This window comes from Festucalex cinctus, chromosome 3 (genome assembly GCF_051991245.1).
Source record: "Festucalex cinctus isolate MCC-2025b chromosome 3, RoL_Fcin_1.0, whole genome shotgun sequence".
Lineage (NCBI taxonomy): Eukaryota > Metazoa > Chordata > Actinopteri > Syngnathiformes > Syngnathidae > Festucalex > Festucalex cinctus.
Window position 1 is genome coordinate 24571355 of NC_135413.1, and position 27297 is coordinate 24598651.

The window sequence follows — 27297 nt, forward strand, 5'->3', positions numbered from 1 at the left end:
AAATATACATTCAGGATCTGTACACAAACGTGCACAGTCATTCAGCAGTATAAAGTGTGCAATAGTGCAGTAATACTGATTTCCTGTCAGGGGGTTTATCACCTCAACCTTATTTTGGTGCGCCTGCGACAGGTGGGGGGAGTCACAAAATAGGGGAGGCAAAGAGAAGAGAAAGTGAGTGAGAAAAGGGGGGGCGGGGGGTGAAAGTGTAAAGCCCCAGGCTGGTCGGGGCTCTGATGGAGTGCCTGAGAGCTGGAGAAGGGAAAGCTGTGATTAGAATATGAATGGAACCACAGGAGAGGAGGAGGAGAAGCAGAAGAAGAAGAGGAGAAAGGAGGATTATGGCTGAATTACTCACCGCAACGTAGAGGACTTTTTCGCTGGACATTTTTGGTTTTTTTTTTTTTTACCCACAAGCCACCTGGAAAGCTGCAACACACACTCATACACAAGCAAAGAGATGTTTAAAGTGCACATTAAGGCGCAATATACAAAAGTCAGGAGGATGTCATTAATTGCGGCCAATTAACAAGGGCAGGTGCATCCTTCCTCTTATCACGTGCGCGCTCACAAACGGATGTGCACGCCTTTTGTCCCATTACTAAAGTCCCCAATTGTATGTGTGTGGCATTCAGGCTTTGATGGGAGGAAATCATACGACCAAAAAGGGATTTTGTCGACTTGACATCAATGTCGCCCAATACAAAAGCGGGTTATGACATCATCACAGGAGCTTTTATCGGCCACGGGCAAAACAAACAAGTCATTTTTATTCATGGTTTCAACTCTCAATTCAAAATGAGAGCAATATGTCATGTTATTACATTTGCTTTATTACAGTTTTCTTTTCAGTTTTAATTTATAAGCAGGTGCATCTCAATAAATTAGAATATGGCAGAAAAGTTTATTTTAAATTCACATTTCAATTGGAAAAAGCAAAATATATTAAAATTTAAAAATGGACCTGACATTGGATTTTTCAAAATAATACATGAATGCATTTTTTGCTTGTGTGTCTGCTTTTTAATATTTAATTTATATGGAACCTCAGAACTGTCGCTCTCCTTTCTCACATGTAAGTAGGGATGTAACGATATCCAAACATCACGATATGATATCACGATATGAAGCTCCCGATACAATAATTATCACGATTTTTTGGGGGGTTGGCGATATATATAAAAAGTCACAATATTGTTAAAAAAAAAGAAAAAAAAAGAAAGAAAAAAAAGAACTCATGCTAAAAAAAAACACACACTTCACAATATTGTGCTTTTGTACATAACAGCAATGAAAATTTGAAAAATATAAATATTGTATACAAAATATATAAATATAATATATATAAAAATATTGAGGAACTTACTTGCTAATGCACGTTCCTCCACATACTGACTTGCTTCACAAGCATATTACAACGATCATCTGACGATTAGCATTTTAAACATAGAAGGGCCAAAACATCCCTAATTAAAATTAAATTGCACTAAAAAAGTAGCCACCAGAGGGTGCTACAACTGCACAAACGGAAATCAATCTGACTTTTTGAACGTGTGTTGCTTTTAAATATTGTGAACATGACGACGATGATATTGTGGCAGTTTTAATATCACAATATTGTCCTTATCGTTACATCCCAACACGTAAGGGCATAACAGTAGGTATACAGTAGTCCCTCACGTATTCACTGTTTTCTACACACCATTTCACCTAATCCGTTATTGATTGATTCAGGTGATTGTCAACATTCACGCGAAATAAGCCGAAACGAGTGTGATAAACAATCTCAAGTGTTTATTATTTACACAAACTATCATCATAATGCTGACACTTGGAAGAAAAAAAAATGGTGAGAAAAAGAAATGTGCGGCTTTTGGCTGTTTCCCTAGTGCTGTCAATCGTTGTAGCGCGACAGCTTGAGTCGGGGGATGATGTTCATGGACTGCAGCTCCTGGAAGAGCAGCTTGCAAGCGTATGGGATGCGTAACGACGACACGTGGCATGATGACTTGCAGTAGTGGCACCTGTGGTAGGTGGGTTGGGATTGGGGGGGTAATCAGAGAGTAAAACAGAACGTAACAGGCTGTGGAATGTTTTCTTTGTGACCACAACATTAACAACAATATCAATTAAATACATAAAAACAGGCAAAGGCGCTGTAAATCCTTCTATAAAGGTACCTGATTCTGATTGGAGCTCATTGGGACAAATTCCCTAAAATGAGTCCCTTAAAGGGGAGGTCAACCTTAACTCATTCACTCCCAGCCATTTTCACATAAGCAATCTCCTTTACTCACTTATAAGTGACTTACATTGATTGTGCACTAGAATTTTAATTAAATAACGCATTTTAAGCATTCCGATGCTAACTCTGCATCTTACCAGCCGGAGTACCCCAGAAGGCCACACAGTCCGCACACATCCACCTCAAAGGCGTCGCTGGAGATCATGAGGCGCTCCAGCAGCAACATGCTGGCGCCGTAACCGATCAGACAGTCGCGCTCCATCTCTCCCAGACGTAAACCTCCGTCTCTGGAGCGGCCCTCCGTCGGCTGCCTGAAGACGAACCAGGGAGAAAAAGAATTCAAACGTGTTCTTTCAGAAGAGTGGTGGAAGTATAAGTTTACCTGGTCAGGACGGCTCGGGGACCACGCGCTCGGGCATGCATCTTGTCCAAGACCATGTGCTTCAGTTTTTGGTAATAAACAGGTCCAAAGTAAATGTACGCCTCCAGTGGCTCACTGAGGGGATACGATATGAGCTGAGTTAAAACGTGAATAAAAGGACATTTGATTTACACTGTATAAGGGGTATTAATTAAATGTGCTTGTAAATGTTCCTTTATTTTTGATAGCTAGTCGCACTAGACTAAAATTCCTCAATTTACAAACAGCAGAGGCCCCAGAATTGAACCCTGTGGAACACCATACATTCTATTATACATCAACATACACATCACACATTCGTCCGATTGCATTTTCTTTTTTATTCAACAAAGTTAGTATGAAGGGATTACAAAAATAAAGAAATCACACAACGTACCACTGAGTGCACTAAATTCCCTCTGCCGAACCCCTGTATTAATTATGTTTTTACCCGGTGATGCCTGAGGTGACATAGTCCTTCCCCTGGTAGTTGTATCCATAGCGAATCAAGTCCTCGCACACATCCTTCACTTTGCTGCCCCCGAAGGCCGTCCCGTAGTGGAAGCGTCCATCCAGGACTCCCGCCTTGCCGGCCAGCAGCTCGATGAGCTTCCCCACCTGACACAAAAAGTTTGTGTTCATTAGCACTTCTGCGTATCACTTTTTTGCTGCTTCTGTGCTCAATATGTGTAATCAAAGTATTGCCTCAGAACAATGTTGAACTGACGGGAGGAGCTTCATTTTGTCATTATTTGTATGAAATAAATAAAAATGTTCAGACCAAATAAATGGATAATTTTCCACGGCACACTGGTTGGGAATCACTGCATTAGATAACACGTGTACCCCCAGCATGAGGATGACTGATTTCGGCAATTTCGCGAAGGTTGCCCCCACACAACCCCTGACCCCGCCACATAAAAGGCCGACACCTACTCTCCTCCGCAGCCAAACATTGCAGAGCGCTCGCCATGGCGACGGCAGCGGCTAGCAACCACGCTGGCACCGGCAACTTGAGCAGTAAAGATCGCTGCTGATTTTACAGGCAGAGACGTTCCAAGCGTCTTCTGGGAGCGTTTGATAAAACTTGCAACACTCGGCTGGCGTCCGTCGCCGCGGCAACGGCTATCTGTTTGCGCGGTGCAGTCAAACTGTCGCTTAGTCAAAAGGACGAGAGCTCTGGGAGACAATGATAACCTCAGGAGGAACATAATGAGGATTTTGTAAATTGTAACCTTGATGGGATACACGCAGATATAGTTTCAAATTAAATATCTGACAAATTGGAGTCTTGAGTGTTTTATGTCAAAACCTCTCTATGACAATTTTATCTACTTTTTTTTTAAATCTTTTTTTTGTTTTGTTTTAAATCTATGTCACACCAAAACTACAGTGATGCACAAACACAAAATGAGAAAAGGCTCAAGCAGCTGTCTGCCACAACTCACACCCAGAGGCTCACACGCAAACTAATCGACCAACCTCAAACATCTGAGGTCATGTCCTTTAACTCATTCAAACCCAAGAATGTATTTATGTTTTTTAATAGTTTGTCCTTCACTCCCAAAAACGTATTTATACGTTTTTATGTATTTCTTTATGCTAGAGCATACAGAAGGCTTTGACCGAGCTTCAGACATTAAGTGGTTGCTTAAAGCCATGGTAGTTATTACAAAAACGGCCAACAGGTGGCAGCAGAGTATAAGAGATCAGCCAGGGCCATGTTGCAACAAGCTCTTTTTGCCATTGTTTTCACCAGGAATATGAATAATAATGAAACTTAGCTATATTCTAATACTAGTTGCTGCAAAACGGAAACAGATACAAATGCCCTTTTTTTTCCTGGTGAAAGAAGAGAGTCTAATCTTTCTTTTGGTAGGTTCCATGGTTTTATAGCAATGGAACAGAATATTCTGTGGACCTTGCAAAATCAGTCAAAATCCAGTAAAACAGCTGGGAGCGAAGGGGGTTGCTTCAGTGAAAATGGCTGGAATGAGTTAAAAGACAACACAAATACTACAGTAGCCTACATACAGAAATGACACTTGATAAACGATGAATGAAACGGAGCATGCTGGCACAGTCGTAAACTGATGACTCCTAGTAGGAGTAATAGATGCTGAAAATTTAGCATACCGTCATTCGGGAAGGATAGCCATGTGGGTTCATGATGATGTCTGGACAAATGCCTGTGTCGCAGAAAGGCATGTCCTCTTGGGGGACGATCAGGCCGCAGACACCTGAAATATAAAAAAATATAAATACAAAAAAACATGCTATTATTGTGAAGTATTATTTTTACAGCTACTATTGCAATTAGTGCTCCATTACTGAATTGCAGTTGATCAGTCACACCATGCTATACTCTCAATATGCAAACTTTATGTTTTGGCTTATATACCCAGTTACCCACTTTTAAAATGTACACAGTAGTAATTCCCTGCACTATTCACAATTTCATCTATGCTGTCAAAGCCGTTTCTAAATACGAAATGTCATCTTGCGTTAGTGTTAATTTTGTCAACAAAAAGTAGACAAATATAATTTCGTCAACACACATTTTTCACCAGACTAAAACTAGACTAGACTATACCAGAACTCTCATTAATAAACAATAACTAGGACTAAATCAGTATGTATTTTTGTCGACTAATGAAGATGAGGGGAAAATCTCCTTCCCTTAATAAAAACTGGACTAAAATTTTTGGACATTTTAGTTCATGAACAAAAAGGAGGCGAAAATTACATGATTTTGTAAGAGCTTGTCTCTCTGCTAATCAATGCTAATAAATGCGAGTCATTTGACAGACAGCACAAACACATGGGACAGAAAGAAGGTGGATTCACAGTGAAAGGTAAAAAAAAAAAAAAAAAAAAAAAAGTAAATTATAGTTATAACTTAACATTAATCCAATAGCTACAACGTTCCAACAATAATAATGGTGATGCAACTGCTGGCTAACTTACTAGCTAATAGCATGGAGCCATAGTAGCCACTGTAATTGTGTGTGAAGTTGTGTTTCATCAAAAAGATGAAAACATTTTATGTGAAATAGCTTTAGATTCAAAAAGGTTTAATAAATCTGCTGCCAAAAAATATACAGGGGTAAAATGGTTGTCCTGACTAAAATTAGCCTAAATAGTTGAGTTTTTTTTTTTTTACTAAAACTACACAAATAAAATTACAAACAAGCGTGACTGAAATTGTATTAAAACTAAGACTAAATTTAAAAATAGCAGACAAAATTAACACTATCTTTCGGAAATAGCAGTAAATGAATGACTGAATGATAAATGATCCAATATTGGACTTGATCAGTTTACGACAGAGTTCTGTTCCGGCCATGGTTACGTTGCAGGAATTTGAACTTTAAAGACACAAATACAGTAAATATTTGCACAAAGGACACTTTCTTGCCTTGTTGCGCCACTTGCTGTCGACTGAAAATGACATCACTGTGCTGCTCAGCTTGCTGATGTTACCGTGTGATGATGTCACTTGACCAAAGAAAATTGGGTCCGCCGTGACAGTCGTTATGATATGGATAAAACGGGTGGATTTTACAGCTTCATATTACACAATTTTTGTGTTTTTGTCAGGTTTTCTTTTATCCGTTTGCTATGTTTTTGACATTTTTTTTGTTATGTTTAAGGTTTGTCGCATTTTTTTGCCTATTTATTCTTTTTTTTTTACCGGTAATCTTTTGCTTGTCACTTTTTCTGCCAGATTTGTTAAATGTTTAGGCACTTATTTTGTCTATTGTTGGAGTTCCAGTCCTGTGTTCCTTGTTGTGGACCTCTGCTGGATCATTTCCTCTCTCATGTGGACAGACGGGCTCGCCTTTATGATTCGTCAAGCAGCCCCATAGCCGAGAGTTTAAGTGGGAGTGCAAATGTTTGCCGAGGGGGGCCACAGTGCTCTTGCCTGGCCAGGACAAACAGATTTTAGGCCCATTTGCAAATGAAAAAAAAAAAAATTGGGAGCGCAGAGAAAGAGAAAACAGAGCAGGAAATGGAGAAAAGGTGCTTAAACTCGACAGCGAGAGCGGGATTACACATGGCCGACCCCTCAGCTCGGCTCAGAGGCAGTGGAGGGGGAAGGTTTGGAGAGGAGATATTGGAACCTCTGCACATGGGGATGAAGAAAAAAAAAAAAAAAAAAAAAAAAAAAAAAGATAAACCCCTTTTTTTGGTCTGCCTGGTCCGTGCCACTGACTGCTAATGTCGGGCAGGATGTTGCGACAGGATGTTGACCAGCAACAAGCGCCGCGTTTTACTGGAAAGTCGTCCAGCAGCAGGAAGCAGCAGGCTGAATGGGAGCGGGAGGAAGGCCATCGTAGTCAAAGGAGTGAGGGGTGGGGGGGAAGAAACGTGTCGGAGAAAAATATAGAAAGTGGGGTAAAATAGTGGGAAAAGTGAACGGCGAGGACCGGGCAGCGGTTCCCATGGCAGACGTGCTCGGTGTTGTTTGTTTTGTGTGAAAGTGGATGATAAAAGAGGCATGAAATCAACAGAGAAAGGAGAGACAACAGCGAGGGTCCAGCGCCCTCCATCACAGCTCTTACAGCTCCATGCTGGCGGCTTGCACAATGGACCACCCCCTCCTTCTCACTATGTCCACACACACAAACACACACTCACAACCTACAGCTGTGTGTGTGTGTGTGTGACCGGTAAATAATTAACTTATTCTGCTCTGCTGACCGGGTCTTATAGGACCAGTCATGAGAAGCTGGAGGACACTCACATTCACTTTCTAATTAAATAACAAAAACGTGTCGTTTGGTGGAAAAACTCGAGAAGCCACCACAAAGACTGAATAATTCAAATTTCGATTAACACCTTCATAGCTACTAGGACTGGGAGATTAATTGATTTTAGCGAGTAATTCTAATTGATCACTTTCAGCGTCAAATGTTTATCAAAATGTTGAAAACTTTTGATCAGAGGTATGTGCGTCCAAACTGCAAATATTTTTGCCACGTTGATGTGATGATAGTAAATTGTTAAAGGTGTAATGTGGTACCTTCATTATTTTTCATGTACAATTAGTACCTTTAAAAAGTAATTTTTCTACTTGGTGTCGACTGATGATGACATCACCTGTGCTGAGGAAGTAATTAACCAATCATGGCTCAGTTTACTGACCAAACCCAGAAAACAGGTAAGCCATGATTGGCCGTTACTTACTTCCTCAGCACAGGTGATGTCATCATCAGTCGACAGAAAGAAGAAAAATTACCTTTTAAAGGTAGTAATTGTACATGAAAAATAATGAAGTTATCAAATTCATTCTGGACAAAATATTAACTTTTCACTGCTGAAAATTGTTCAATGAATCAAGTATCCCTGTAAGTAAAGTACTTATAAGAGGAAAATGAGTCACATTAAAATCACATTATCGGCAAAGACAAAAAAACATTTTAAACAAATTTTAAAGAAAGTGCTTTTAACAATGTCATTGTCATTTACTTTTTCCTAAAGCAGAAGGGACCAGATATTTATTTTTTTAATTAAAAAAAACAACACATTTTACTCTAACCCATTAACAGCCAACCACAATTGATACCATATTCTTTAAATTCACTAAAAAATTTATCTAATGTGAAAAATGGTCTCTCCATCAGACTGTTACGGGTTCTTGCTGCTAACGATCTTTTCTACAGTGAGTGACCACCTCGACAGACTCCCCCCTACCCGGACTAACCCTCCGACGACCCTGAGCTCTCCGTCACGATGCGAGACAGGAGACATTGTCCCGTCCCGAGCTGACCGCCCTGTGGCCACCGCCTTAATGAAGAGAGTAAATTACGCACGGCGCCAGTTAGCTTTTTTTGATTAAAACATCATAGAGGCACCTCTATAGGGGAGGTTCCGGCCAACAATGAAGGTTGTAAACACTTTTTTTTAAGGCCAGAATACTGTTGGGGTGTAATAAATTTGCATAGTCTGGCACAGGACAAAGAGCCAATTAATTGAAAAGAGCTCTTGAGGGACGTGGACACATGCAGGAGGGGAGGGAGGAAGGGACTCGATAACCTGTGGAGTCGTCTCGTGCAACAGGTTTCCCTTGCCGCTCGCTCACCTTTCTGTCCGTGCCGACTGCTGAACTTGTCTCCGATCTCGGGCCTCCTGGTCTGCCTGAGTAGAATCTTGATGAGGAAGGCGTCTTCGGCGTTGGACGAGATCATCACCTTCTCAATGTACGAGTCTGTTGAGCCCTTGTAGCTGCCGAGCCAGAGGACAAAATTATTATTCACGGCAAAACAGAAAATTGTAACAATTGTATGTGGCCACATGATTCTGGTTAATTTTTTGCCCGAGTTAGTGTATGTAAGTGATGGCTTATTGTAGATCTTTGCTAGTGTTGAAAAAGGATCTCAAGGTATAATGAAAAAATGATTTCAACTCAATTTACTTTAACTCAAATTTGGGCTTGTTTAGTAGAACAGAAATCTTTTTTTGTTTGTTTTTTTGGTATAAATGGCATGAGGAGGATAACTAAGTTAACTATATCCAACCATCTAGTGGAACGGCATTTAATTTTTTTTTGCCTGTCACTATGTCATCTGCATGAACAAGAAACATTATTTGTGGTAAATAATTTTTGGATAATAAACAGGGTGATTTCCAGCCACACTCCTGATGAACTCTCACGGCACACGAATGCGTAGCAGCACAGCGGTGGCCGATAACAGTTTTCAAATGCCGGACAGTTCCCACTCAGTAATGACGCAAAACTGGGTGTAAAATACTGTAAACGGTAGGCTGTCTCTAACTCTTTCCTTTGACTGATTGATGACCGATCAAGGGTGTAGTCTCCCTTTTGAAGTCAACTAGGAGAGGCTCCAGCTCTCCATAACCCTGAAAAGGATAAGCCAATGGATGAGTGGTGAATTAAGCTCACCTGATGGGCACTTCTCTGTACTGAGGCTGGCCTGGCTGGGTGCTGCCCTCCAGTGGTGTCTGAGTGACGGTCGGCATGGATTTGTTCACCAGCACCTGCTTGTTCTCAACTCGCTCACCTGCAGCACAACACAAGTACACCCTTATTGTTTTTCATTTGTTTCACATTTTTTATATTAAATTTGCCAAAAACTGGTCCATTATTTTAAGTAACCTTTAGATTCAAAACAATACTAGTAAAAGAGGCAATTCTACACATTTTAGAGGGGACAGCAATTACTTTGTTCGCTACACCCACAAATAGCGAGGGTTAACAATATTATAGTATTAATCAAAAAAGTGCACCAAAGCGTGCTGGTCAACCAGCGACTCACCTGGGGAGCAGATCCCGTCAGCGTCCAGGATGTTGTGCCTCCAGATTGGCTTTCTGGTGGTGGCGTCAAGCATGGGGCCCAACACCTTGTCGAAGGTTTGGTTGGTGTAACGGCGCAGCGTGCACTTAGCGTTTTTGTACACCAGACAACGACCAAAGCCTGTAGCAGGAGTCAGTATTAGCGGTATTTTTTCCCATTAAATTAAATTAATTTATTACCAACAGTTTATTCTCCTCATTTCATAGCATTTCTCTTGGCTTTCAATACATGTATGAGGGCGTCTACATTTTATGTCCAATCAGATTTCAGTCTCTATGCATTGCCACCAATCAATCTAATCTGGCCAGGGGCTTGCCAGCAATTTTAGCAATGGGACTGTCACTTTAACCCAGAGAAAAATCTTTTGAATCAGGTGTGTTGGAGGAGGGGAGCATCTAAAACATGCCCAATAGGCGCTCTCGAGGACTGGACTAAGGTATCTTTGCTTTAACCAATCAGATTTCAAATTTTTCCCCCCAAAGCCAGTGAGTTTCCCCACGGTGATGTCAGCATTTTTCTATCCTCGGATTGGCTAGTCAGACTAGATCTTGTTACAGCCAATTTAAACTGGCAAAACACATGATGCATTTTATTTCACTGTTACATAATTTTGTCTTAAAGACTGATTCTAAAACACTGATATACACGTCACAGTTATGTGCTGTTATATTGCATTTTTTGTATAGTACTGACACTTTCTAGAATTGCGATGTGATAATGGCGTTATTAAAAAGTCCCCACTGAAGGCCCAGGTACCAAATATATGGTTTCCCACTGGGTATTGAAACTATCAATATCTCCAGGATGGATTGCAGATGTTCCTTTGCTAACCGTCGCTCACCTCTGTCCAGCGACGCTTTATTGAGGACCAGCGCGTCCTCAATGTCGTAGCCGCTGTAGCTCATCACGGCCACGGTAGCGTTCTGACCAGCGGGCAGTTTCTCAAAGTCGATCAGCTCGATGGTTTTGGTTTTGACCATGGGCTTCTGCGGGTACGCCAGCAGGTACATCAGCGTGTCGATGCGGTTCCTCTGGTTGTAGCCGATCGTACCTAGACAAAGGAATGCTCGCTTTTTATTGCTGCCGTCACGAGGGGTACTCATTTACAATGTGTACTAAGTTGGTTGTATAATTTGAGGTTGCATCAGCCATAAAAAAACATTTACGCTAATTTCCTTTAGCACATCTATGACATTTACAATTACATGGTAGCTTTAACCTAGCAAATGATCCTTTGACTAAAATATGTAGATAAGCAGTACATAATATATATGGCAGAATTCTTAATTCTGTTTTGTTTTATGTAACAGTTTTAAAGTAATTTTCAACACCTGAGAGACAAATAGCTTGAATCAAGCATGCTTTATTTCTTTTATGGAAAAGTATTGATCTACACTTGATAGTAGGGGTGTGAATTGCCTAGTACCTGACGATTCGATTCGTATCACGATTCACAGGTCACGATTCGATTCGATACCGATTAATCCCGATACGAATTTATAAGTCGATTGTTGCGATTTTTTTCCATTCAAATTTAGAAAATACTAATCAGTAAGCTTGTAGAGTGTAAGATTTATATGAAAATGTATTATTTATTTATCTGAAATTTCAGTCTTATAGAGGTTGTAATCTGTTTCATGTTTGAACAGCATTAAAATAAAATATTAAGGCTTAATGTTCCGTTCATATAACATTCTTCCATGCTCAAGGTGTGAATCCTAACCCGAAGTAAGACGTTTTGTTGAATATTTTTCCATTAAAAATGGAAGTTTAAAAATCGATTCAGCCGCCTATTGAATCGATTCGAGAATTGCGCGATGTAGTATCGCGATATGTGGCCGAATCGATTTTTTTTAACACCCCTACTTGATAGCCATTTTCAGCATTATATGTAACTTGAAAAAGTGAGAGCAGGCACGAAAGAATACTTTAAAAAGTACATTAAAGTGTGTTAAGTTGAAATGTGATTTACAGATTTATATCAGAGGTAGATATGAAGACACGATAAATTGGTCATCTCCTCTGAATTGTTAATATCTCATTACTTTCATGGCCGCCAACTCCGAATGGTGAATTTATGTTTTGTTTTTTGTTACTCCGCCAGTGAGGCGGAACTGGCCGAGTTATGGCATAATTAATGGCCTCCCTGGGAGCCTTTGACATTTGTCACATGCTATTACTTGACAATTGGGCTACAAGCGCAGAGCCAGTGATAATAGGCCCCGGCCGCACAAGCAGATTTGCACATGTATAGGTTTGTCCACACAAAACAGAGCAGGCAGAGGATATTGGGCCAAATATAGTTCCAGTCTGTTTTTTTGTAAAGATGGGGGGGGGGCTAAAGAGTTGCAGTGGGGGTTACAAATGTTAGCGGGGCCGTTTGGGGAAGTTGTGGTTACCAAGGAGCCGCGGGCGCGCACTCGGCGCTCTTTCGCAGCTGAGCACACCGACCCCCCCGAGCGCGGCCAGCGCAGACACAATGAATTGCTAATGACACTCGGGGTGACTGGCAGGGAAAGGGCCTCCGCACACACACGCCACAATGGAGGACCTACGCAAGCTCCCCATGTTTGATGTCCCTGCGCATACACTTGCACGCACAGAAACACACAGGAAAAACACTCAATCACACACTTATGCTGAGTTTTGAGGCTTGACTATTTCTGCTCTTCTTCAGTCGGATTTTAACCTGCGATAATAACAGAGTCTGTGTTTGGAATCACTCCCTATCTACTATATATATACTTTAACTCCAGTTCCTTGAGAGCCATATCATGCCTTGTTTTAGATGTCTCCCTCCTCCAACACCCTTAATTCAAATGATCAGATCTCTAGAAACCTGATAATGATCCTGATCATTTGAACCAAGCTCGAGAAAGCCGAGTTCCCTAGCCCTGTTCTTACCCATGGCCTGCTTGCCCATAGCACACTGGTATGTGTTCCTGGGCGACTGGTTGTGGTGGGGGTAGGGAATGAGGCCGGCGCACACCCCCAGAAGCGTGAAGGGCTCGATCTCCAAGTGGGTTGTGTCTCTACGGAGAAGGAAAATATGTAAAACACAAATTGCTACTGGTTTGGCAATTGCATACGATTCGTATTTTGCACCATAGGCATTACATGCTATCATAAACTAATGTAATCTAATCTAATGTTTTGCATACTGAGGCCAAATGTTCATGTGTATAGGGTTGGCACAAATTCACTGGACATGTCTTCAACCACAGTGGTGTCAAACATACGACCCATGGGCCAGAACAGGCCCATCAAGTGTTCCAATTTGGCCCGTTAGGACAACACAAATTGCATTTTTTTTGCTAAAATGAACTGTTGTTGCCGATTTTGTTCACTGGAGGGCACACTGACAACCACTTAAATGACATTCTAAAATATGTCCGGTTAGGATTTAGTAAATAAAAATAAAAATTACCTTAATATATACCGTGGGAATATTTTCAGAATGTACTTGTACTTATTTGCTCAAAAAAAAATAAAAATAAAAAATAATTCTTTATGTATAGCAGGGTTGTCAAACTCATGTTAGTTCAGGGGCCGCATGGAGGAAAACGTATTACCAAGTGGGCCGCATCGGTAAAATAACGGTATATAACTTAAAAACGATTGCCGTCAATTATATGCAAATTTTCGCTATTTGTGTGCCAGCCCTAAATTACGGAGCTCAACTGTAATCATATTGTTCCAAAAAATAATAAAAATGCAAATGGAACACGGCAACACTGAGTTCTGAACGTGTTAAATCTACCGGTTTTGCATATATATTGTTCCCAGAATGCATTGCGTGGCGCAGTTATAAGGACGCTAATCCTTGTCATATCTAATTGAATTTGTGTCGTATTTAAGACGTTTGTCGGTCTGTGATTAAAATAAATAAATAAATAAATAATCATAATAATAAAACAAACCGTAACGTTTAGTTGTGTGTAAAATAATGACATCCAGAACGATTCCCCCGTACAAGTTGCATTGCTCATCTGAGAACTGCTTGTGAAATTACAAATTTTATGTATTTTGATTGTGGCCGGCTGATTAATTAGTCCGACATTACTTTTTTTTTTTTTTCCTTGCGGGCCGAATTAAACCCCTTTGCGGGCCTGATCCGGCCCGCGGGCCTTATGTTTGACACCCCTGATGTATAGCCTATTAGTTTATGGACATACTGGTCCGGCCCACCTGGATCAAATTATGGTGAAAGTGGCCCCTGAATTAAAATGAGTTTGACACCCCTGTTACAACAGTATGCAAACGCCTTCATAACCCATACATGGAATTGCCATCAGAGTTCAACCATCATTCCAGGAATATTGTTCAACGCCACTCACTTGTTTATCATGTACTCATAAAGGGCAATTTGACAGTCGTTCTCCTCATTGACATCCAGATACTCCACCAGACCTTCGTGCAGGAAGTCCTCAAAGGACCTGGGGTGCATAAAAACACTTATCAGACAAGAAGAATCATCCAAGCAACAGCTGGGATCTTAAGAACAAGCGGCCGGCATCACCTGTAACCTTGCGACAGATCCTCAATGTGTTTGTTTTTGACCATGGGTTGACCCTTTTTCACGATAATGTACGGCCTACAAAGGAAAGAAACAAGAAGAGTGGTACCTTGACTTGTTAATTCAATCCCCGACCAGACAAACCTGCAGAGCCGTCCACCATCCGATGAGATGTACACGCAGCGGTCGGCCATATTGGTGGAAATGGACACAAACTCGTTGATGAATCCCGCCCTGCGCATCAGCCTGAAGGTGCTGACAAGCTTGGGATGATCTCGAATGACGCCCAAAATGTTTCCTGTGGACGAGGGAAGCGAATTACTTCAAATATAACATCAATGTTTACGAGTATAAATTAAGAGGGTTTTCAAAAACACACTACTCACAATAAGTTAGGGTTTTCGGGTGAAATTTCAGGATGAACCCAGCATGCACCTTTACAGGTGAATTTAATTTGCCCTTCTCTAAACATTTGAAAGCAAATTTTGAGTCCAACTGTTCAATGTGTCAATAATTTTTGGGAAACCAGATCACCTATTATACTCATGACAAATGTTACAGAAAATGGAGGCTAGACGGATTAAGTTTACTTTTTTTTTTTTTTTAATTAATCAATAGAAATCTTGTCTATTGTAATACAATGCTGAAAATATTGGAATGCTGCACTGTTGCTTTAAAAAAAAAAAAAAAAAAAAAAAAAAAAAAAAAAAAAAAAGTCTTCTCCACAAGCACAAAACTAAAAACAGAGTATGTAAGGTATAACAAGTGGCCAACTAAAGATAGAATTATATAGTTATAGATTTTAAAAATGTATCTACGAGTATGCAACACTCAGTCAAAAACAATAAAATAGCTAATAGCAAATAAGTAGTTGGCATTTTTACATTTCAAATACAGTACGCCATCATCCTTCCAGTCGTCCATTTACTTTTTAAAGGTAATACTGTAAAATAAGTGAGATTTGAGGTGGGGTGTCCATTGTAACCCCAATTGTAATTTGTGTCAGGTTCACTATGTAGCCTATAGTGCCGTTCTTTCTTAGGTTCTCTTCATATCACATCAAACAGGCGAGTCGGCGGAGAACAGAGCCGAACGTGTGTGCACGCATGCACACTGAAAGCACTCTGAGGGACTTGAACACCTGCTGCTTGTAGCTAATTAAATACTGCGGCAGCTAACGTCATGTGACAGTTATCGGTGGCCACACAAACATGAAGTATGGTAAGTAAAGCGCAGTAAACTGCTGCTGGGAAATTAATGACACATTTACACAAAAATGAACATATTCCTTTATGTATTCACACGAAGGATTACTTTGCTTTACAGTGATCTAAAGAAGTGTTTTCCAACCTTGAATGAGCCAAGGCACATATTTTATATTAGGAAAAATGTCACAACATGTATACTGAAATGATCTCATCTAAATGCATTCCAAAATTCATTAAGTGTGAAATAATCTGAGACTGTTTATTTCAGGGGTGTCAAACACACGTCAATGGCATAGATGAGCAAAGATATCATTTGTAGTAAATAATAATTTTCAAGCCACAGAATGATGTGAATTACCGTTGAGGAAGACGAGGAAGACGCTGGGGTAGGAGAGCTCCTCTCCACAGAGCAAGTTGACGTCCTCCACCCCCAGATTGAAGGCCAGCTTGATGATGGGACCGTCCTCCATATCGGTGGTGATGTGTGTCATCAGGGCCAAATTCTTCACCAGCCCACAGGCCTACCACAACAAAACGACATAACATCATATACCAAACCAACTGAAACAAATTGACATTAATATGCTGTGAGTGACCAAACCAATCGTGTGTGGAAGGAGGCTCACCTCGCCTTCAGGTGTGTCGGACGGGCACAGCATGCCCCACTGTGAGGGCTGCAAGGAGCGCGGGCCGCTAACTTTCCGGGTCTTCTCGAACTGCGATGAGATCCGGGTCATCATGCCCAGAGCCGAAATGTAAGAGAGGCGAGACAACACCTGAGTCACACCCTGGCGGTCCATCTTGAACCTCTTCAGGGACCAGTTACCCTGTAAAAGGAGCAATATTTGAATATCGTTCAAAATCAGTTGAACACGTGCATCCATTTATTTTCACATATAATGGGTTGTGCGTGAGCTGGCTTTGGGTGATCGCACATTAGATCTGTTTTATCGGTTCTAAAAGTATAATATTTTTCAAGTTCTTAATTTCTTAATCTCTAACCATAAAATAAAAGTGGACAAATATGGTTATAAAATACAGGGATGGTTGTATCTTTTGGCTAATCGATACAGTAATTTTGCAGTATAAAGTTACAGTTAACAGCTACGGTTAAAAGGAATGTGAAACATTGAGTCATAGATTTTCATGTTGGACATTGGTGACAGGAACACAGTATATATATTTTTTTTAATTCAGTGATTGGTTTTGAAGCACCTCGTGGACTGCAGCCCATTTTGTTCGTTGTAAATTATAACTAGTCACCAGTCCCCACAAATACATATTTTAATAACTTTTTATTATTTTTTTGCTATATAGAGTTATAGGGACTCCTTTCCACAACATTGTATGTAAAATAAAGCACAATGTCTCTCGATATTGTATTTAATGCTTTTTAATGGCATTTAAGGCCTTACATTTTTTTAGCCAAGTCCATTTAATAAGTTTTAATGTTTTTTACTGACCCAGGAATTAGTATACTGTATTGTAAATCAGAAAAACAATAGCTGCATTTCCATTACAGTTTTTAGCAAAAAATAAAAGACAATGTATTATTTCGATTGAGTACAACTGGTGTTTCTATTGAAGAGTGTTTCGCTTCTGAGGCGCAATTCTCATAATGTCCCTTCTCACGAGATCTCGTAGTTGTGTCGGAGGTGTTCATGATGTTTACGGAGTTGTTAAGATTACTTTAAAAACATTTCTCTCCTCTCACCAGTCGGGTTCAGGCGTTTGGTGTAGGTATAACAGGTGTTATGGTGCGGACTCATAGAACGCATTTCAAGGATGTCGCTCGATTGCTCGTTGCCCGGGGGAACAGTCATTTCTCATGCAACCATATGGAGCGTGCATGGAACGGCGAGCTTGGCTCTCATGCTACTAAATCGTGTTTTGCTTAAAAAGACTTGTGACAAAGCCAAACAGCACTTAAGTGAGTTGTGTCCTGACGACATGACGCACGTGCACGCACTCACGGTGGAAATGGCGTTGATCATGCCATTGGTGATCTGGTCTTGTCTCATGTGCTTGACCACATCAAACTGCGCCGCCCTCTGTTTGGGGATGATCTGGTCGGCAATCTTCTTCAGCTCAGAGTTGAACTTCTTGAACAGGTCTTCAAAGAGCAGGGACAGAAGCTGCAAAAGTATGTCGCCGTCAGTTTTGCTTCAAATTCAGAGACGTTAGTCAGTGTGATGTGTGTGATTTTACAGTTATATATTAAACACAAACGAGGTGGGCCTCGTTGATTCCTGCCCTGTCTCCTTCGGCCCCGTCTGAGCCTTCGCAGACATCACAACAAACAGGCTTGAAATTAATAAAGAAATTAAGCTTCCATTGCGCAGCCAGGCCAATTAGTTGAATGTCAGGGAAGCATAATTGGAGAGTGAGATGAATGTTGGCGTAAGCCCTTTTTGAAAGAGTACTCCCTCCCAACTCCTGTTCCAGGTTGGGTTGGGGGGAAATTAAAGGCCTTAAGACAGCTGTAATGACATTATCAGAGCCGGGCCTGCGGATTAGCTCAATCTCTCCAGTCAAGGCAGCGCGTCTATTGTCAGTGCGCCGAAAAATCCCCGCGGTTCCACAGTGTTGGGATTTTGGTGCCACCGCATATCTCCCTCCGACAAAGGCAGGCTGCAATACAAGCAGGGTTGGCGGGGGTGAAGAAAACAAAACAGAGAAAAACAAAGCGGAGGGAAAAATAATGAGACCTATTAAAAGGAGGAGGCAGGAACAAAAAGATATAGGTGAGGACCCAGGGGCTCACGTCTGATGCCGTGATCTGCTGCATTGTGATGCATGTGACTGATTTTCCGCTACCTCTTTAAACACATATTTTAAAGGGGGGAAAGAATGTTTGGCGTAATACTTGGTTCTTCGAAAATCTTAGACAGACTGAAATCAAATTTACAACAGCCAAGTTGTTTTAATAAAGTCAGAAATTATATTGTGGATCCAAAATCTATTTTTTGACCTCAGATTTGTGGCAATTTCAAGGATTCTGTGCAGCTGGAGCCAGAGTTTTCTTAGATTTATCAGCTCTAAAGAATCTTCTTTTGGCCACTGACTGTCATTGTCAACTGCTCGTTCGTTCACCATTGCTCTTCACACGCCAAACAATTGCGACATTAGTCGCCTTTTGATGCCGTTTCACGACGTCATATGAGCATGACCTTTGCGTCCATACAGGACTTGCATTGGATGCATATCGGATTTATATCCAGACACAAAAGAGGAACAGGTTGGATTGCAGCAAAAATAAATAAATAAATACATTAATTAAAAAATAATAAATTCTAATGCTCACATCATGGGGAAAAAAAACAAACAAAAAAAAAAAACAGATACATGTCACATTGGAATGTGACAAAAAAACAAAACATGGAATTGACCAGCAGTGTGACACATAGCCACGAGTCATAAGGAGAGACGTACCTGTCCGGCCAACTCAAGACGTTTGTTGCCGTAGTAATCTCTGTCGTCCACCTTGTTGTCCCCTTGAGCCAGGATTACCCTGCGTACCATCACGGCTAGGTAAATACACTTGGCTCTGAAGTTGAACTCTTTGACCTGAACATGCACACATGGACACACACAAAATGATGTTATACTGTGTGCACAGGGCTCACTTCACTCTCATCTGTGTTTTTTTTTTTTTTGTCTTCCACATACAGGCACATGTGTGAGAATCAGCGACGCCAGAAGTTCCCTGGCCTCCTCCATTTTGGTTTTCTTGGGTCCTCCCCACATTCGCTGCCTGCGGACTTTATTCCCAAGGTATTTCAGAGCCTGGAAACAACGCAACACAAAAATGGTGATCAAGACGAGCATTATTTGTCAATAGAGAGTCCTTGGTCAGTGCTGACCTCAATTTTGACAATTTAATAACAATTAATTATTATTATTGATTTTTTTGTCAGGTTTTTTTGGAAGCTTTTGCCAGATTTGTATTCATTTTACAATTTGTATTTTTTTGGTCATTATTTTGTCTGATATTTGCCCAAGGTTTGTGATATTTGTCAGACTTTTTTCGCAGTATATTTCCAGATTTTTGCCATTTTTTCCCCCCCACAAAGTTAGTTATGTCAGTTTTTTCTTGATTTTTTTTTTCTTTTTTTTGGGCAGTTTTATAACTGTTTTGTAATTATGCTGTCTGTCAGGGTTCCGTTTCTACGGTGACAGTCAGATAGTGACATGTTCTATAACCTATACTAACACCATTAAAGACAGTTAATTCAACATTTGTATGACAAACACTTCTTAATCATAACACTAAATTACAAAAACAATCAAATAACGGCAATAACTGAGCGTGCCTTCTTATGCCGCATGCCTTTCTTCTCTACCAGGTATCACCGACCGATACTTATGTAATTTGTGTCCACAATTGGAAGGGGCCTGATTGTGATCTGAATGCTGTACATCAGACTTCAAGCACATCCCAATCCACACAGCAGAAATAAGACTTGGAGACACTTGGGTCTGCAGTAACTACAACCAAAGAGTGCGGAATGAGGCAGTTTATCAGTTTATCAGTCATCATGATCTGACAACAACAATTCCTTAGCCTTATCTGCCTTTAACGATATAGATTTAGGCCTCATTGTGAACAGTACAATGACCAAGTGAACACATTGAAAAGACATGGGGGAACCAGAAGTCGGAGCGCAGCAGTGTCCGGTTGCTAGGATGCAAATGACGCCTCATCAGTGCACCGGGCGGCTCCTTTTAACAACATAATCTTTAAGAGGGAAGAAAAAGCCAAACAAATTGCATTCATGGATCATCAAAGAACACAAGATTTAACAGGCTGAAGGTGACTAAGAAAGGCAAGGGTCTTCTGTCAAGAGCTGCTCTTCTAAAGACATCTTATTCAGTGATGGTCGGTCATTATTCTTTTAAAAACATCCATAATACAAAAGCAGTGTGGTCTCTTCGGAACATAATTGCAAAAAACTCGAGTTCTGTGGCTGGGGTCCGCATCATGGTGCACTATTACTATGCACTCACCGGTCTGTATCAATATGTGGCACCAGCGAAGAAAGGTTTACTGTTGTCCCCTTTTACATGGAGCCATGCCAAGCACCATTTTTTTTCCCAGTATAAGCCCATATCTCACTGAGCGGCAAACCCTTGCCAGTGTGTGCAAAATGAACGAGTGTTTTTTTTTTCCCCTCAGGTTTCGTTCAACATTACAAAACATTGCAAAGAGGTTCACCAGATACTCTCACCGTTTTTATGCCCGCAAAGCGCTTTTCTTGCCGCAAAGAAATTTTCAATGTATTCAAAATTTGATGGCGACAAGAAATCCTGCATTGTGCTGCATTGAATAAGCTACCTGGGTCTGTGTGAAGATTTGGGCTTTCTGACACTCCTCAAGGCTTGGGGCGAAGCTGGCCATGACGTGCTCCTCTGTCCCAATCATTTGTACTATCTCCTGGTCACTCTCCACACCCATTCCCTATTGGAAAGACAACCAAAAGCTATAATCATCAATAGTTAATACATTTTCTACAAGAAGCCAACTAAATTAATCCCTCTTCTGTTTAACTTTTTTGTGTTTTAAATCTGAAGGATAGTTGCAGACAGAAAAGATTTGTGTAGACAAGACCTCACTGAGAAGGTGACAACACAGTAGACGTCTCACAATGACAGCAGAGGTGAACCAAGAGGCAATGTGTGCATGCGTGTACAAGCAGTCACAGGAGTTGACTGTGACATTTGCTTATGGAAATGCGAGGCTGTGGGAACCGGCGCGCTCATCCCGCACTGGATACATTTTGTGGAAACCGTCCCCATTTGCGAGGAGAAAGTCTCAGGCGGGATGGGAGACAAGCACATGCAAATAAATCGAGCACACAAAAGTGATAACGTCGGGATAACGGCCGCTGCTCGGAAGATCGTCGACGCTCACGGCTGACGTGAGATTTGTTCTCGACGGGCAAAGAAGTTAATAATGACGCCAGATGGCTGGCTGACATTTTCACGGAATAAAGTCAGATTCAACATGACTGAGATTTGAAACATGCTTTCACAAGTCTTTTGTGTTTATAGTTTTTAACATTTTCAACAGTGTGCCATGTGTTGTGTTTTAGAAAGTTAAGTAATTTCATACTCTCAGTTGTTCATTGTTGTGCATTTTTGAAGCAATAATTATTATTTTAGTCTTAATTCACATGCTTAAAAACACGTCAAATGCTTAATCTATCACGATGAATTGTGTTCCCCCCTTCCCTTGTGATGCAATGTTGCCTTGCTGCTCATATGTGGAACTGATTCAGGAAGAGATTAGCAAAACTCATGAGGAAAGCGAAGCGATGTTGTTATGCAAGTGCACTTTTTAGTTGATGATCATTTTTAATATCGAAAACATTTTCAGTACACGGATTTGGAGGACCTCAATTTAAAAAGCCCCTGCCTCTGCTGTAGTCTTATGAACGTGGTCTTGTGGAGCCCCCTGGTGCACAACTCAAAGCACCTTGAATATAATGGCGATGGGCGCATCCTCTGTCAGCGTGTTGTGCTTCAGGTAGAATCGCCCTTGTTTCACAATCATGTTCGTTCTGCTTTTCTTCTCATGGGTGGAGCTGTGATGGTTTGGGTCACACAGTTAACAAAGATAATAAAGAAAAATACGTCGCAAAAACACTGCAACAACAGAGAAATTCTGTTTCAATCCTGTATTGAATTTGCAAGGTTTCACACTTGCAAAGAATAAACAATTTCTAATTTCCATCTTTTTTTTTTTTTATTGATTATGTTAATACTTATATGCATTACGAGAAACAAACTGATGAATTTTACAAGCATCATTTAACAACCTGAGACCTAAAACCTTGTTTAGGGATAGCTCTTTTAGTCTTTTTAAATTGTGTTGAAATTGCCAAAGTATAGCCGCAACTTCTTTTCAAGGAGGTTCATCTATATTCTGATTCTAAAATTTCACTTTCTAATATACCCTGACAGGAACGTGAAGGGTCCAGTGAAATCAAGAGCTTGTGCTCGGGCTGATGAAGACATATTTTGTTTATCTTCGATGCAAGGTTGCTACGTAGTGCTGCGATACTTTTTGCTGATCGTCTCTACCTGGTAACGGAGGCTCCCACCGCACCTTTCCTGTCCTGCTCCACAATTATCCTGTTCTTGGACAGCTGCTCCTGGATCAGAATGACTTTCTCTTGACCTTTTACAATAAAATAACCACCTAGATTGCCATAGGGGTATAAAAAAGGAGAAGTAATGCATCACTGTGGATGAACAATGGCATATTTGAAGACAATGAATATAGTTGAAACAGTTGAAATTGACACTAAGTACCTGGATCAAGAGGACATTCGTTAAGCTTGGAAAACTCCAATGGTGTTTTTCCTGTGAGGACACAGTTGGAGCTTCGCAACATGATGGGCATCCTGACAAAACACATTCAATTTGAGAAGTTAAAATCTCTGAAAGAGGTTCTGATTTATCTGACAGCAAGGCTGATGGAGGCTTTTAAATAACTCATGAAAAGACAAACTACTGATGCTGCAATTTCCTAAATGAAAAAAAAAAGAAAAAGAAAAGATTTATATTTGGAAATAATTTTAATTTTCAAGCAAACTAAGTGAATTTGGACCAGTATAGTAATGTATAGTACTTCCACATCTCTGAGGACAACCATGACTAAAATGTGGCCAGTGAAGAAAACAATTTTGATGTCCCAGGCTAAAATTTAGAGGTACCTTCCAATAGGCAGAGCATTGCGGATGATTCTCTGACTGCCGCGTGTGTACTCGATGTCCACGGTGATGGGTGCAGAGTAGGTCATGTCTCGGAGACGACACTAACACAAAGAAAGATAAAAAAAATACTGAATAAAATGTGGTATGGCTTTGGTTGTTAAAATGTGGCAGTCCACAATGCAGACTAATAATATTAAATGTGATTTAATACAAGTAAACATTTTTCGGTCATAAACAACTACGTATGCTGCTGATGCCCCCAAAAAGATTAAAAGGAGGGCTCGTCCGGGATTTGAACCCGGGACCTCTCGCACCCTAAGCGAGAATCATACCCCTAGACCAACGAGCCACATGTATGCTCAGAAGACAGAAGTCTAGAAAAAGTGGTGATGTGGCACAACTGTCAGCCTGATTTGGTGAAACAGCGCCCCTATTGGCCACACCTTGAAAATGCAGGTTTCCTCATCAAAGAGCTGAAGTATTTTTTGCTAAAATATTTAATAAATAAATAAATAAATAAATAAAAAATCAACTGAACTAATCGGCTACAAATGTACAAGTAAACTTACAAGAAAAAAGGGGTTGATTTAAAGATTAAAATTCTAATATTACTCAAATAAAATTATATTTTGAGAAAATAAAATGGATATTTTCAAGAGGTTTTATTAGAAGAATGAATTTGTATATTTTTCATGCAAAATTATATTTTCATGATAAAGATTTGTGACCTACAAGAACAAAGTTTTGTATTTAATTTAAAAAGTCACAGTTAGATTAAAAATGTCAAATTACAAAAATAGTCAGTTTTCAACAAATTTAGTATCCAAGTATTTTTTATTTTTTTTTAGATTAACAGTTTCAAGATTAAAATATTTTGAGTAGTTTAAGATGAAGTCGTAGCGTACAAGAAAAAAAATGGGCTACTTTCGGGAAAAAAATATTAAAATCTTATTTTATTGGTCTTATATATATATATATATATAAGACCTATATATATATATATATATATATATATATATATATATATATATATATACATCAGCCCGAGCACTTCATCAGCCCGTGTATATACATATATATATATACACACACACACACACATATATATATATATACACATACATATACACACATATACACATATATATGTTTTAATATCGATTTTTTTTTAGATTAAAGTTGTGATAATATGAGAAATTAGTATGTATTATTTTATTATCTCGTAGCGCAATTTATGTCACAGATCATTATCAAACATGACGAATGATGAAGTATAGGTCTTTTTAAATAACATCCAAAAATATGCAATATTTATTGATTATTGATTAACTGTTACAAGGTAGTTGGTTCACCTCATGAGGGGAGACTGGCCGGGTCACGTTGAAGCTCTCTTCAACATCAGGCATGCCAATGTAGATATTAAGGTACCTGCAAGAATAAGAACGACAAGTGAGCAAGTCATCGACTACAAATATCCAGGAGAGCAAATCGATTTGTAGATGAGCTGACAAATAAATGTATAACATATCTGTGAAAAAATACAAAGTCAGGGTATTTGGGGTCGGCCAGACTATTACGATTTTCGTTACTGTCAATCAATTTCATTACTGTCACTGGAATCTTGTGAATGCTTGTCACTCTACAGCTTCTTAGCCTACTGGTTATGCGACTTACTTAATGTACCACATTGGGTCTGCGTCGCTTGTTATCTTCTCGTTGGCACTCATGATTTTCTTGATCTGTGGAGCGGAATGTTGATTGTACATGACAAGCTAAGGGACATGCGCATGGACATAAGAAAACGCACACACTTGTGGTTGTTCACGCACACACGCACTCAAGGATTCACATTCTTTCAGATATATAGAAAAACACAACAGATGGACAGGGACTAAGTCGGACGGACAGATACACACATACACACTCACACGCTTCATACAAATACACACCAACAAACATGAGCGCACACACACAGCACAGCTGGTTGGTTGGCTGACTTGGGTTTTACCTCTACATTGATGAAATAGTTGAACGAGTCGATGTGCTGCTTCACTAAGCCTTTCACCTTAAAAACACATAAAAAAAAAATTCAGGTCTTAAATGTTACACCTCAATGTGATTCGGGGAAAAGTTGCATTGTGCGGTTTGGTGAGCATACATGTGTTAAGGGTCATTCAAATCCGGGGAAAAAAATTGAAACGGGTATGTCTGTGTGGTTTACCTTCAAGAAGGCAGGCAAAAGCTTCCATTTTTCCTGTTGATTTGAACAGACATAAAGGCCACATGAAACAAGCACCCCCTTCTTATCAGACAGCTTTGTCATGCCATGTCATGTCTGGGTGCTGAGAGTTATTACTTTCTGCTTTAAAAACTACAATTTTGAAGAAACTATTTAAAAAAAAATGTTGAAATATATTGGAAATCCAGATTACACACTTGGACTTCTTTCAAAGACCCATTCAGCCAAGTAAATATCTGTAAATACAATGGCCTGTTCTTAAACTTAGTCAGAATTAGTGAATGACGTAGTACCCGTAATAGTTTTACATCCAATTTAACAAATACATGGAATAAAAATGATTCCATGTATTAGAAATTAAGTAAATTGAATATGAATATGGCTTTTTGTGGCTTTATAATGTAATCATTCATTTTGCAAATGCAAAAACGTGCAGATTGGACATGAGTTGAGGTACTATGCAAACAGAAAGAGTCGTACTTCTTTTATTAAACAGACTTGCCCAAGACAAAACAACTTGGCTCGAACTCGTGGAGACAACATCAGATCATGTCGGCGTGTTTCTACTTACCTCTACAGTGTCGACAGGAGCCGCTAGTTCCTGCTGGGACATGTCACAAAATTCGCCCCCGAGCACCTCCATCCTGACGTTAAGTCTCTTTAAAGTATCGTTTAAATGTTTATGTTAAATTCTTAACCATTTTGTTAGTGTTGATTTGCTGTCGGAAGTCACTGCAGCATGCCTCCGCTTGGGTGTTTTAATATAACACTTCCGTATAGGTACGAACATAAAGATTTGTTCCTCCATTGGTAAAATTAAAAACGTTTCGAATAAAGCACTGTTATTTAGCATTTAACAGAATATATAATAACCTTAGACTTAAATCCAACAAAAATAAAAGTTTAAAATCCAATTTTATTCTCTTTACTTTAACGGCGTGTCTTGTGTTTCACTGTCAGACCTCCGAGTGGCTCGAAAACGAAGATGAGTTTATGTGAAACTTGTGCAAGTTTGTGTTATGTGAAAGTTTATGTGAATTTAAAGAAATATATAAAAAAGAAAAAAGAAAAAACACTGGAAAATAGTACACTGTCATTTCATATTTAACGGAACTACTTCGGACTTAAATTCGTCAAAGATATGACAATAAAGCTGTGTAAAATATGATGAATTCATTTTATATTTTACGTAGTACGGGGAAACCACAAAAGCCCTGTTTTGTGTGCGCATATCTTTAGCCCTACAAGCCATGTGCATATCACTGGCGCAGGTGTTTTTTTATATAGTTTTATTTATTATTATTATTATTATTATTATTATTATTGTTATTATATTACCACATTATTGACCAATATAATAATAATAATAATAATAATAATAATAATAATAATAATAATAATAATAATAATGAATAGCTAGCTGCTTATTGGTTATTCAAGGAAACAACAATCTGGAGGAGCACCGGAGCACCCGGAAAAGACCCACGCAGGCACAGGGAGAACATGCAAATTTGATACTTAAAATATGTACTAACAACCAGAAGCATGAATCATACCCTCAGACCAACGAGCTGCAACCGCACTACTGAATGATGTGGTGAAGTTGTGACCTTTAGAATGTGAAACCCGTGTGTTGAGATTACGTTTAAAGA

The 27297-nt window shown here is 39.8% G+C and overlaps 1 protein-coding gene and 1 non-coding gene across 2 annotated transcripts; both read right to left on the reverse strand.

The window, feature by feature from the left end:
• Nucleotides 1–1772: 1772 nt before the first annotated feature.
• Nucleotides 1773–26746, reverse strand: polr3b (polymerase (RNA) III (DNA directed) polypeptide B). Its single transcript, XM_077516969.1, has 28 exons — nucleotides 26217–26746; nucleotides 25628–25660; nucleotides 25415–25471; nucleotides 25081–25145; nucleotides 24759–24834; nucleotides 23407–23507; nucleotides 23003–23094; nucleotides 22772–22889; nucleotides 22164–22272; nucleotides 21024–21146; nucleotides 19358–19474; nucleotides 19121–19255; nucleotides 17662–17823; nucleotides 16315–16515; nucleotides 16047–16209; nucleotides 14625–14778; nucleotides 14484–14558; nucleotides 14302–14400; nucleotides 12869–12996; nucleotides 10806–11015; nucleotides 9926–10084; nucleotides 9553–9670; nucleotides 8731–8873; nucleotides 4782–4885; nucleotides 3097–3263; nucleotides 2628–2741; nucleotides 2383–2556; nucleotides 1773–2024 (listed from the first exon to the last, which is right to left on the reverse strand). Exons 1-28 carry the CDS (start codon nucleotides 26286–26288, stop codon nucleotides 1895–1897), a joined length of 3399 nt encoding a protein of 1132 aa, XP_077373095.1. The 5' UTR covers nucleotides 26289–26746; the 3' UTR covers nucleotides 1773–1894.
• trnap-agg (transfer RNA proline (anticodon AGG)) lies at nucleotides 23684–23755 on the reverse strand. Its single transcript has one exon. It is a non-coding gene; the product is annotated as a tRNA-Pro (tRNA).
• Nucleotides 26747–27297: the final 551 nt, after the last annotated feature.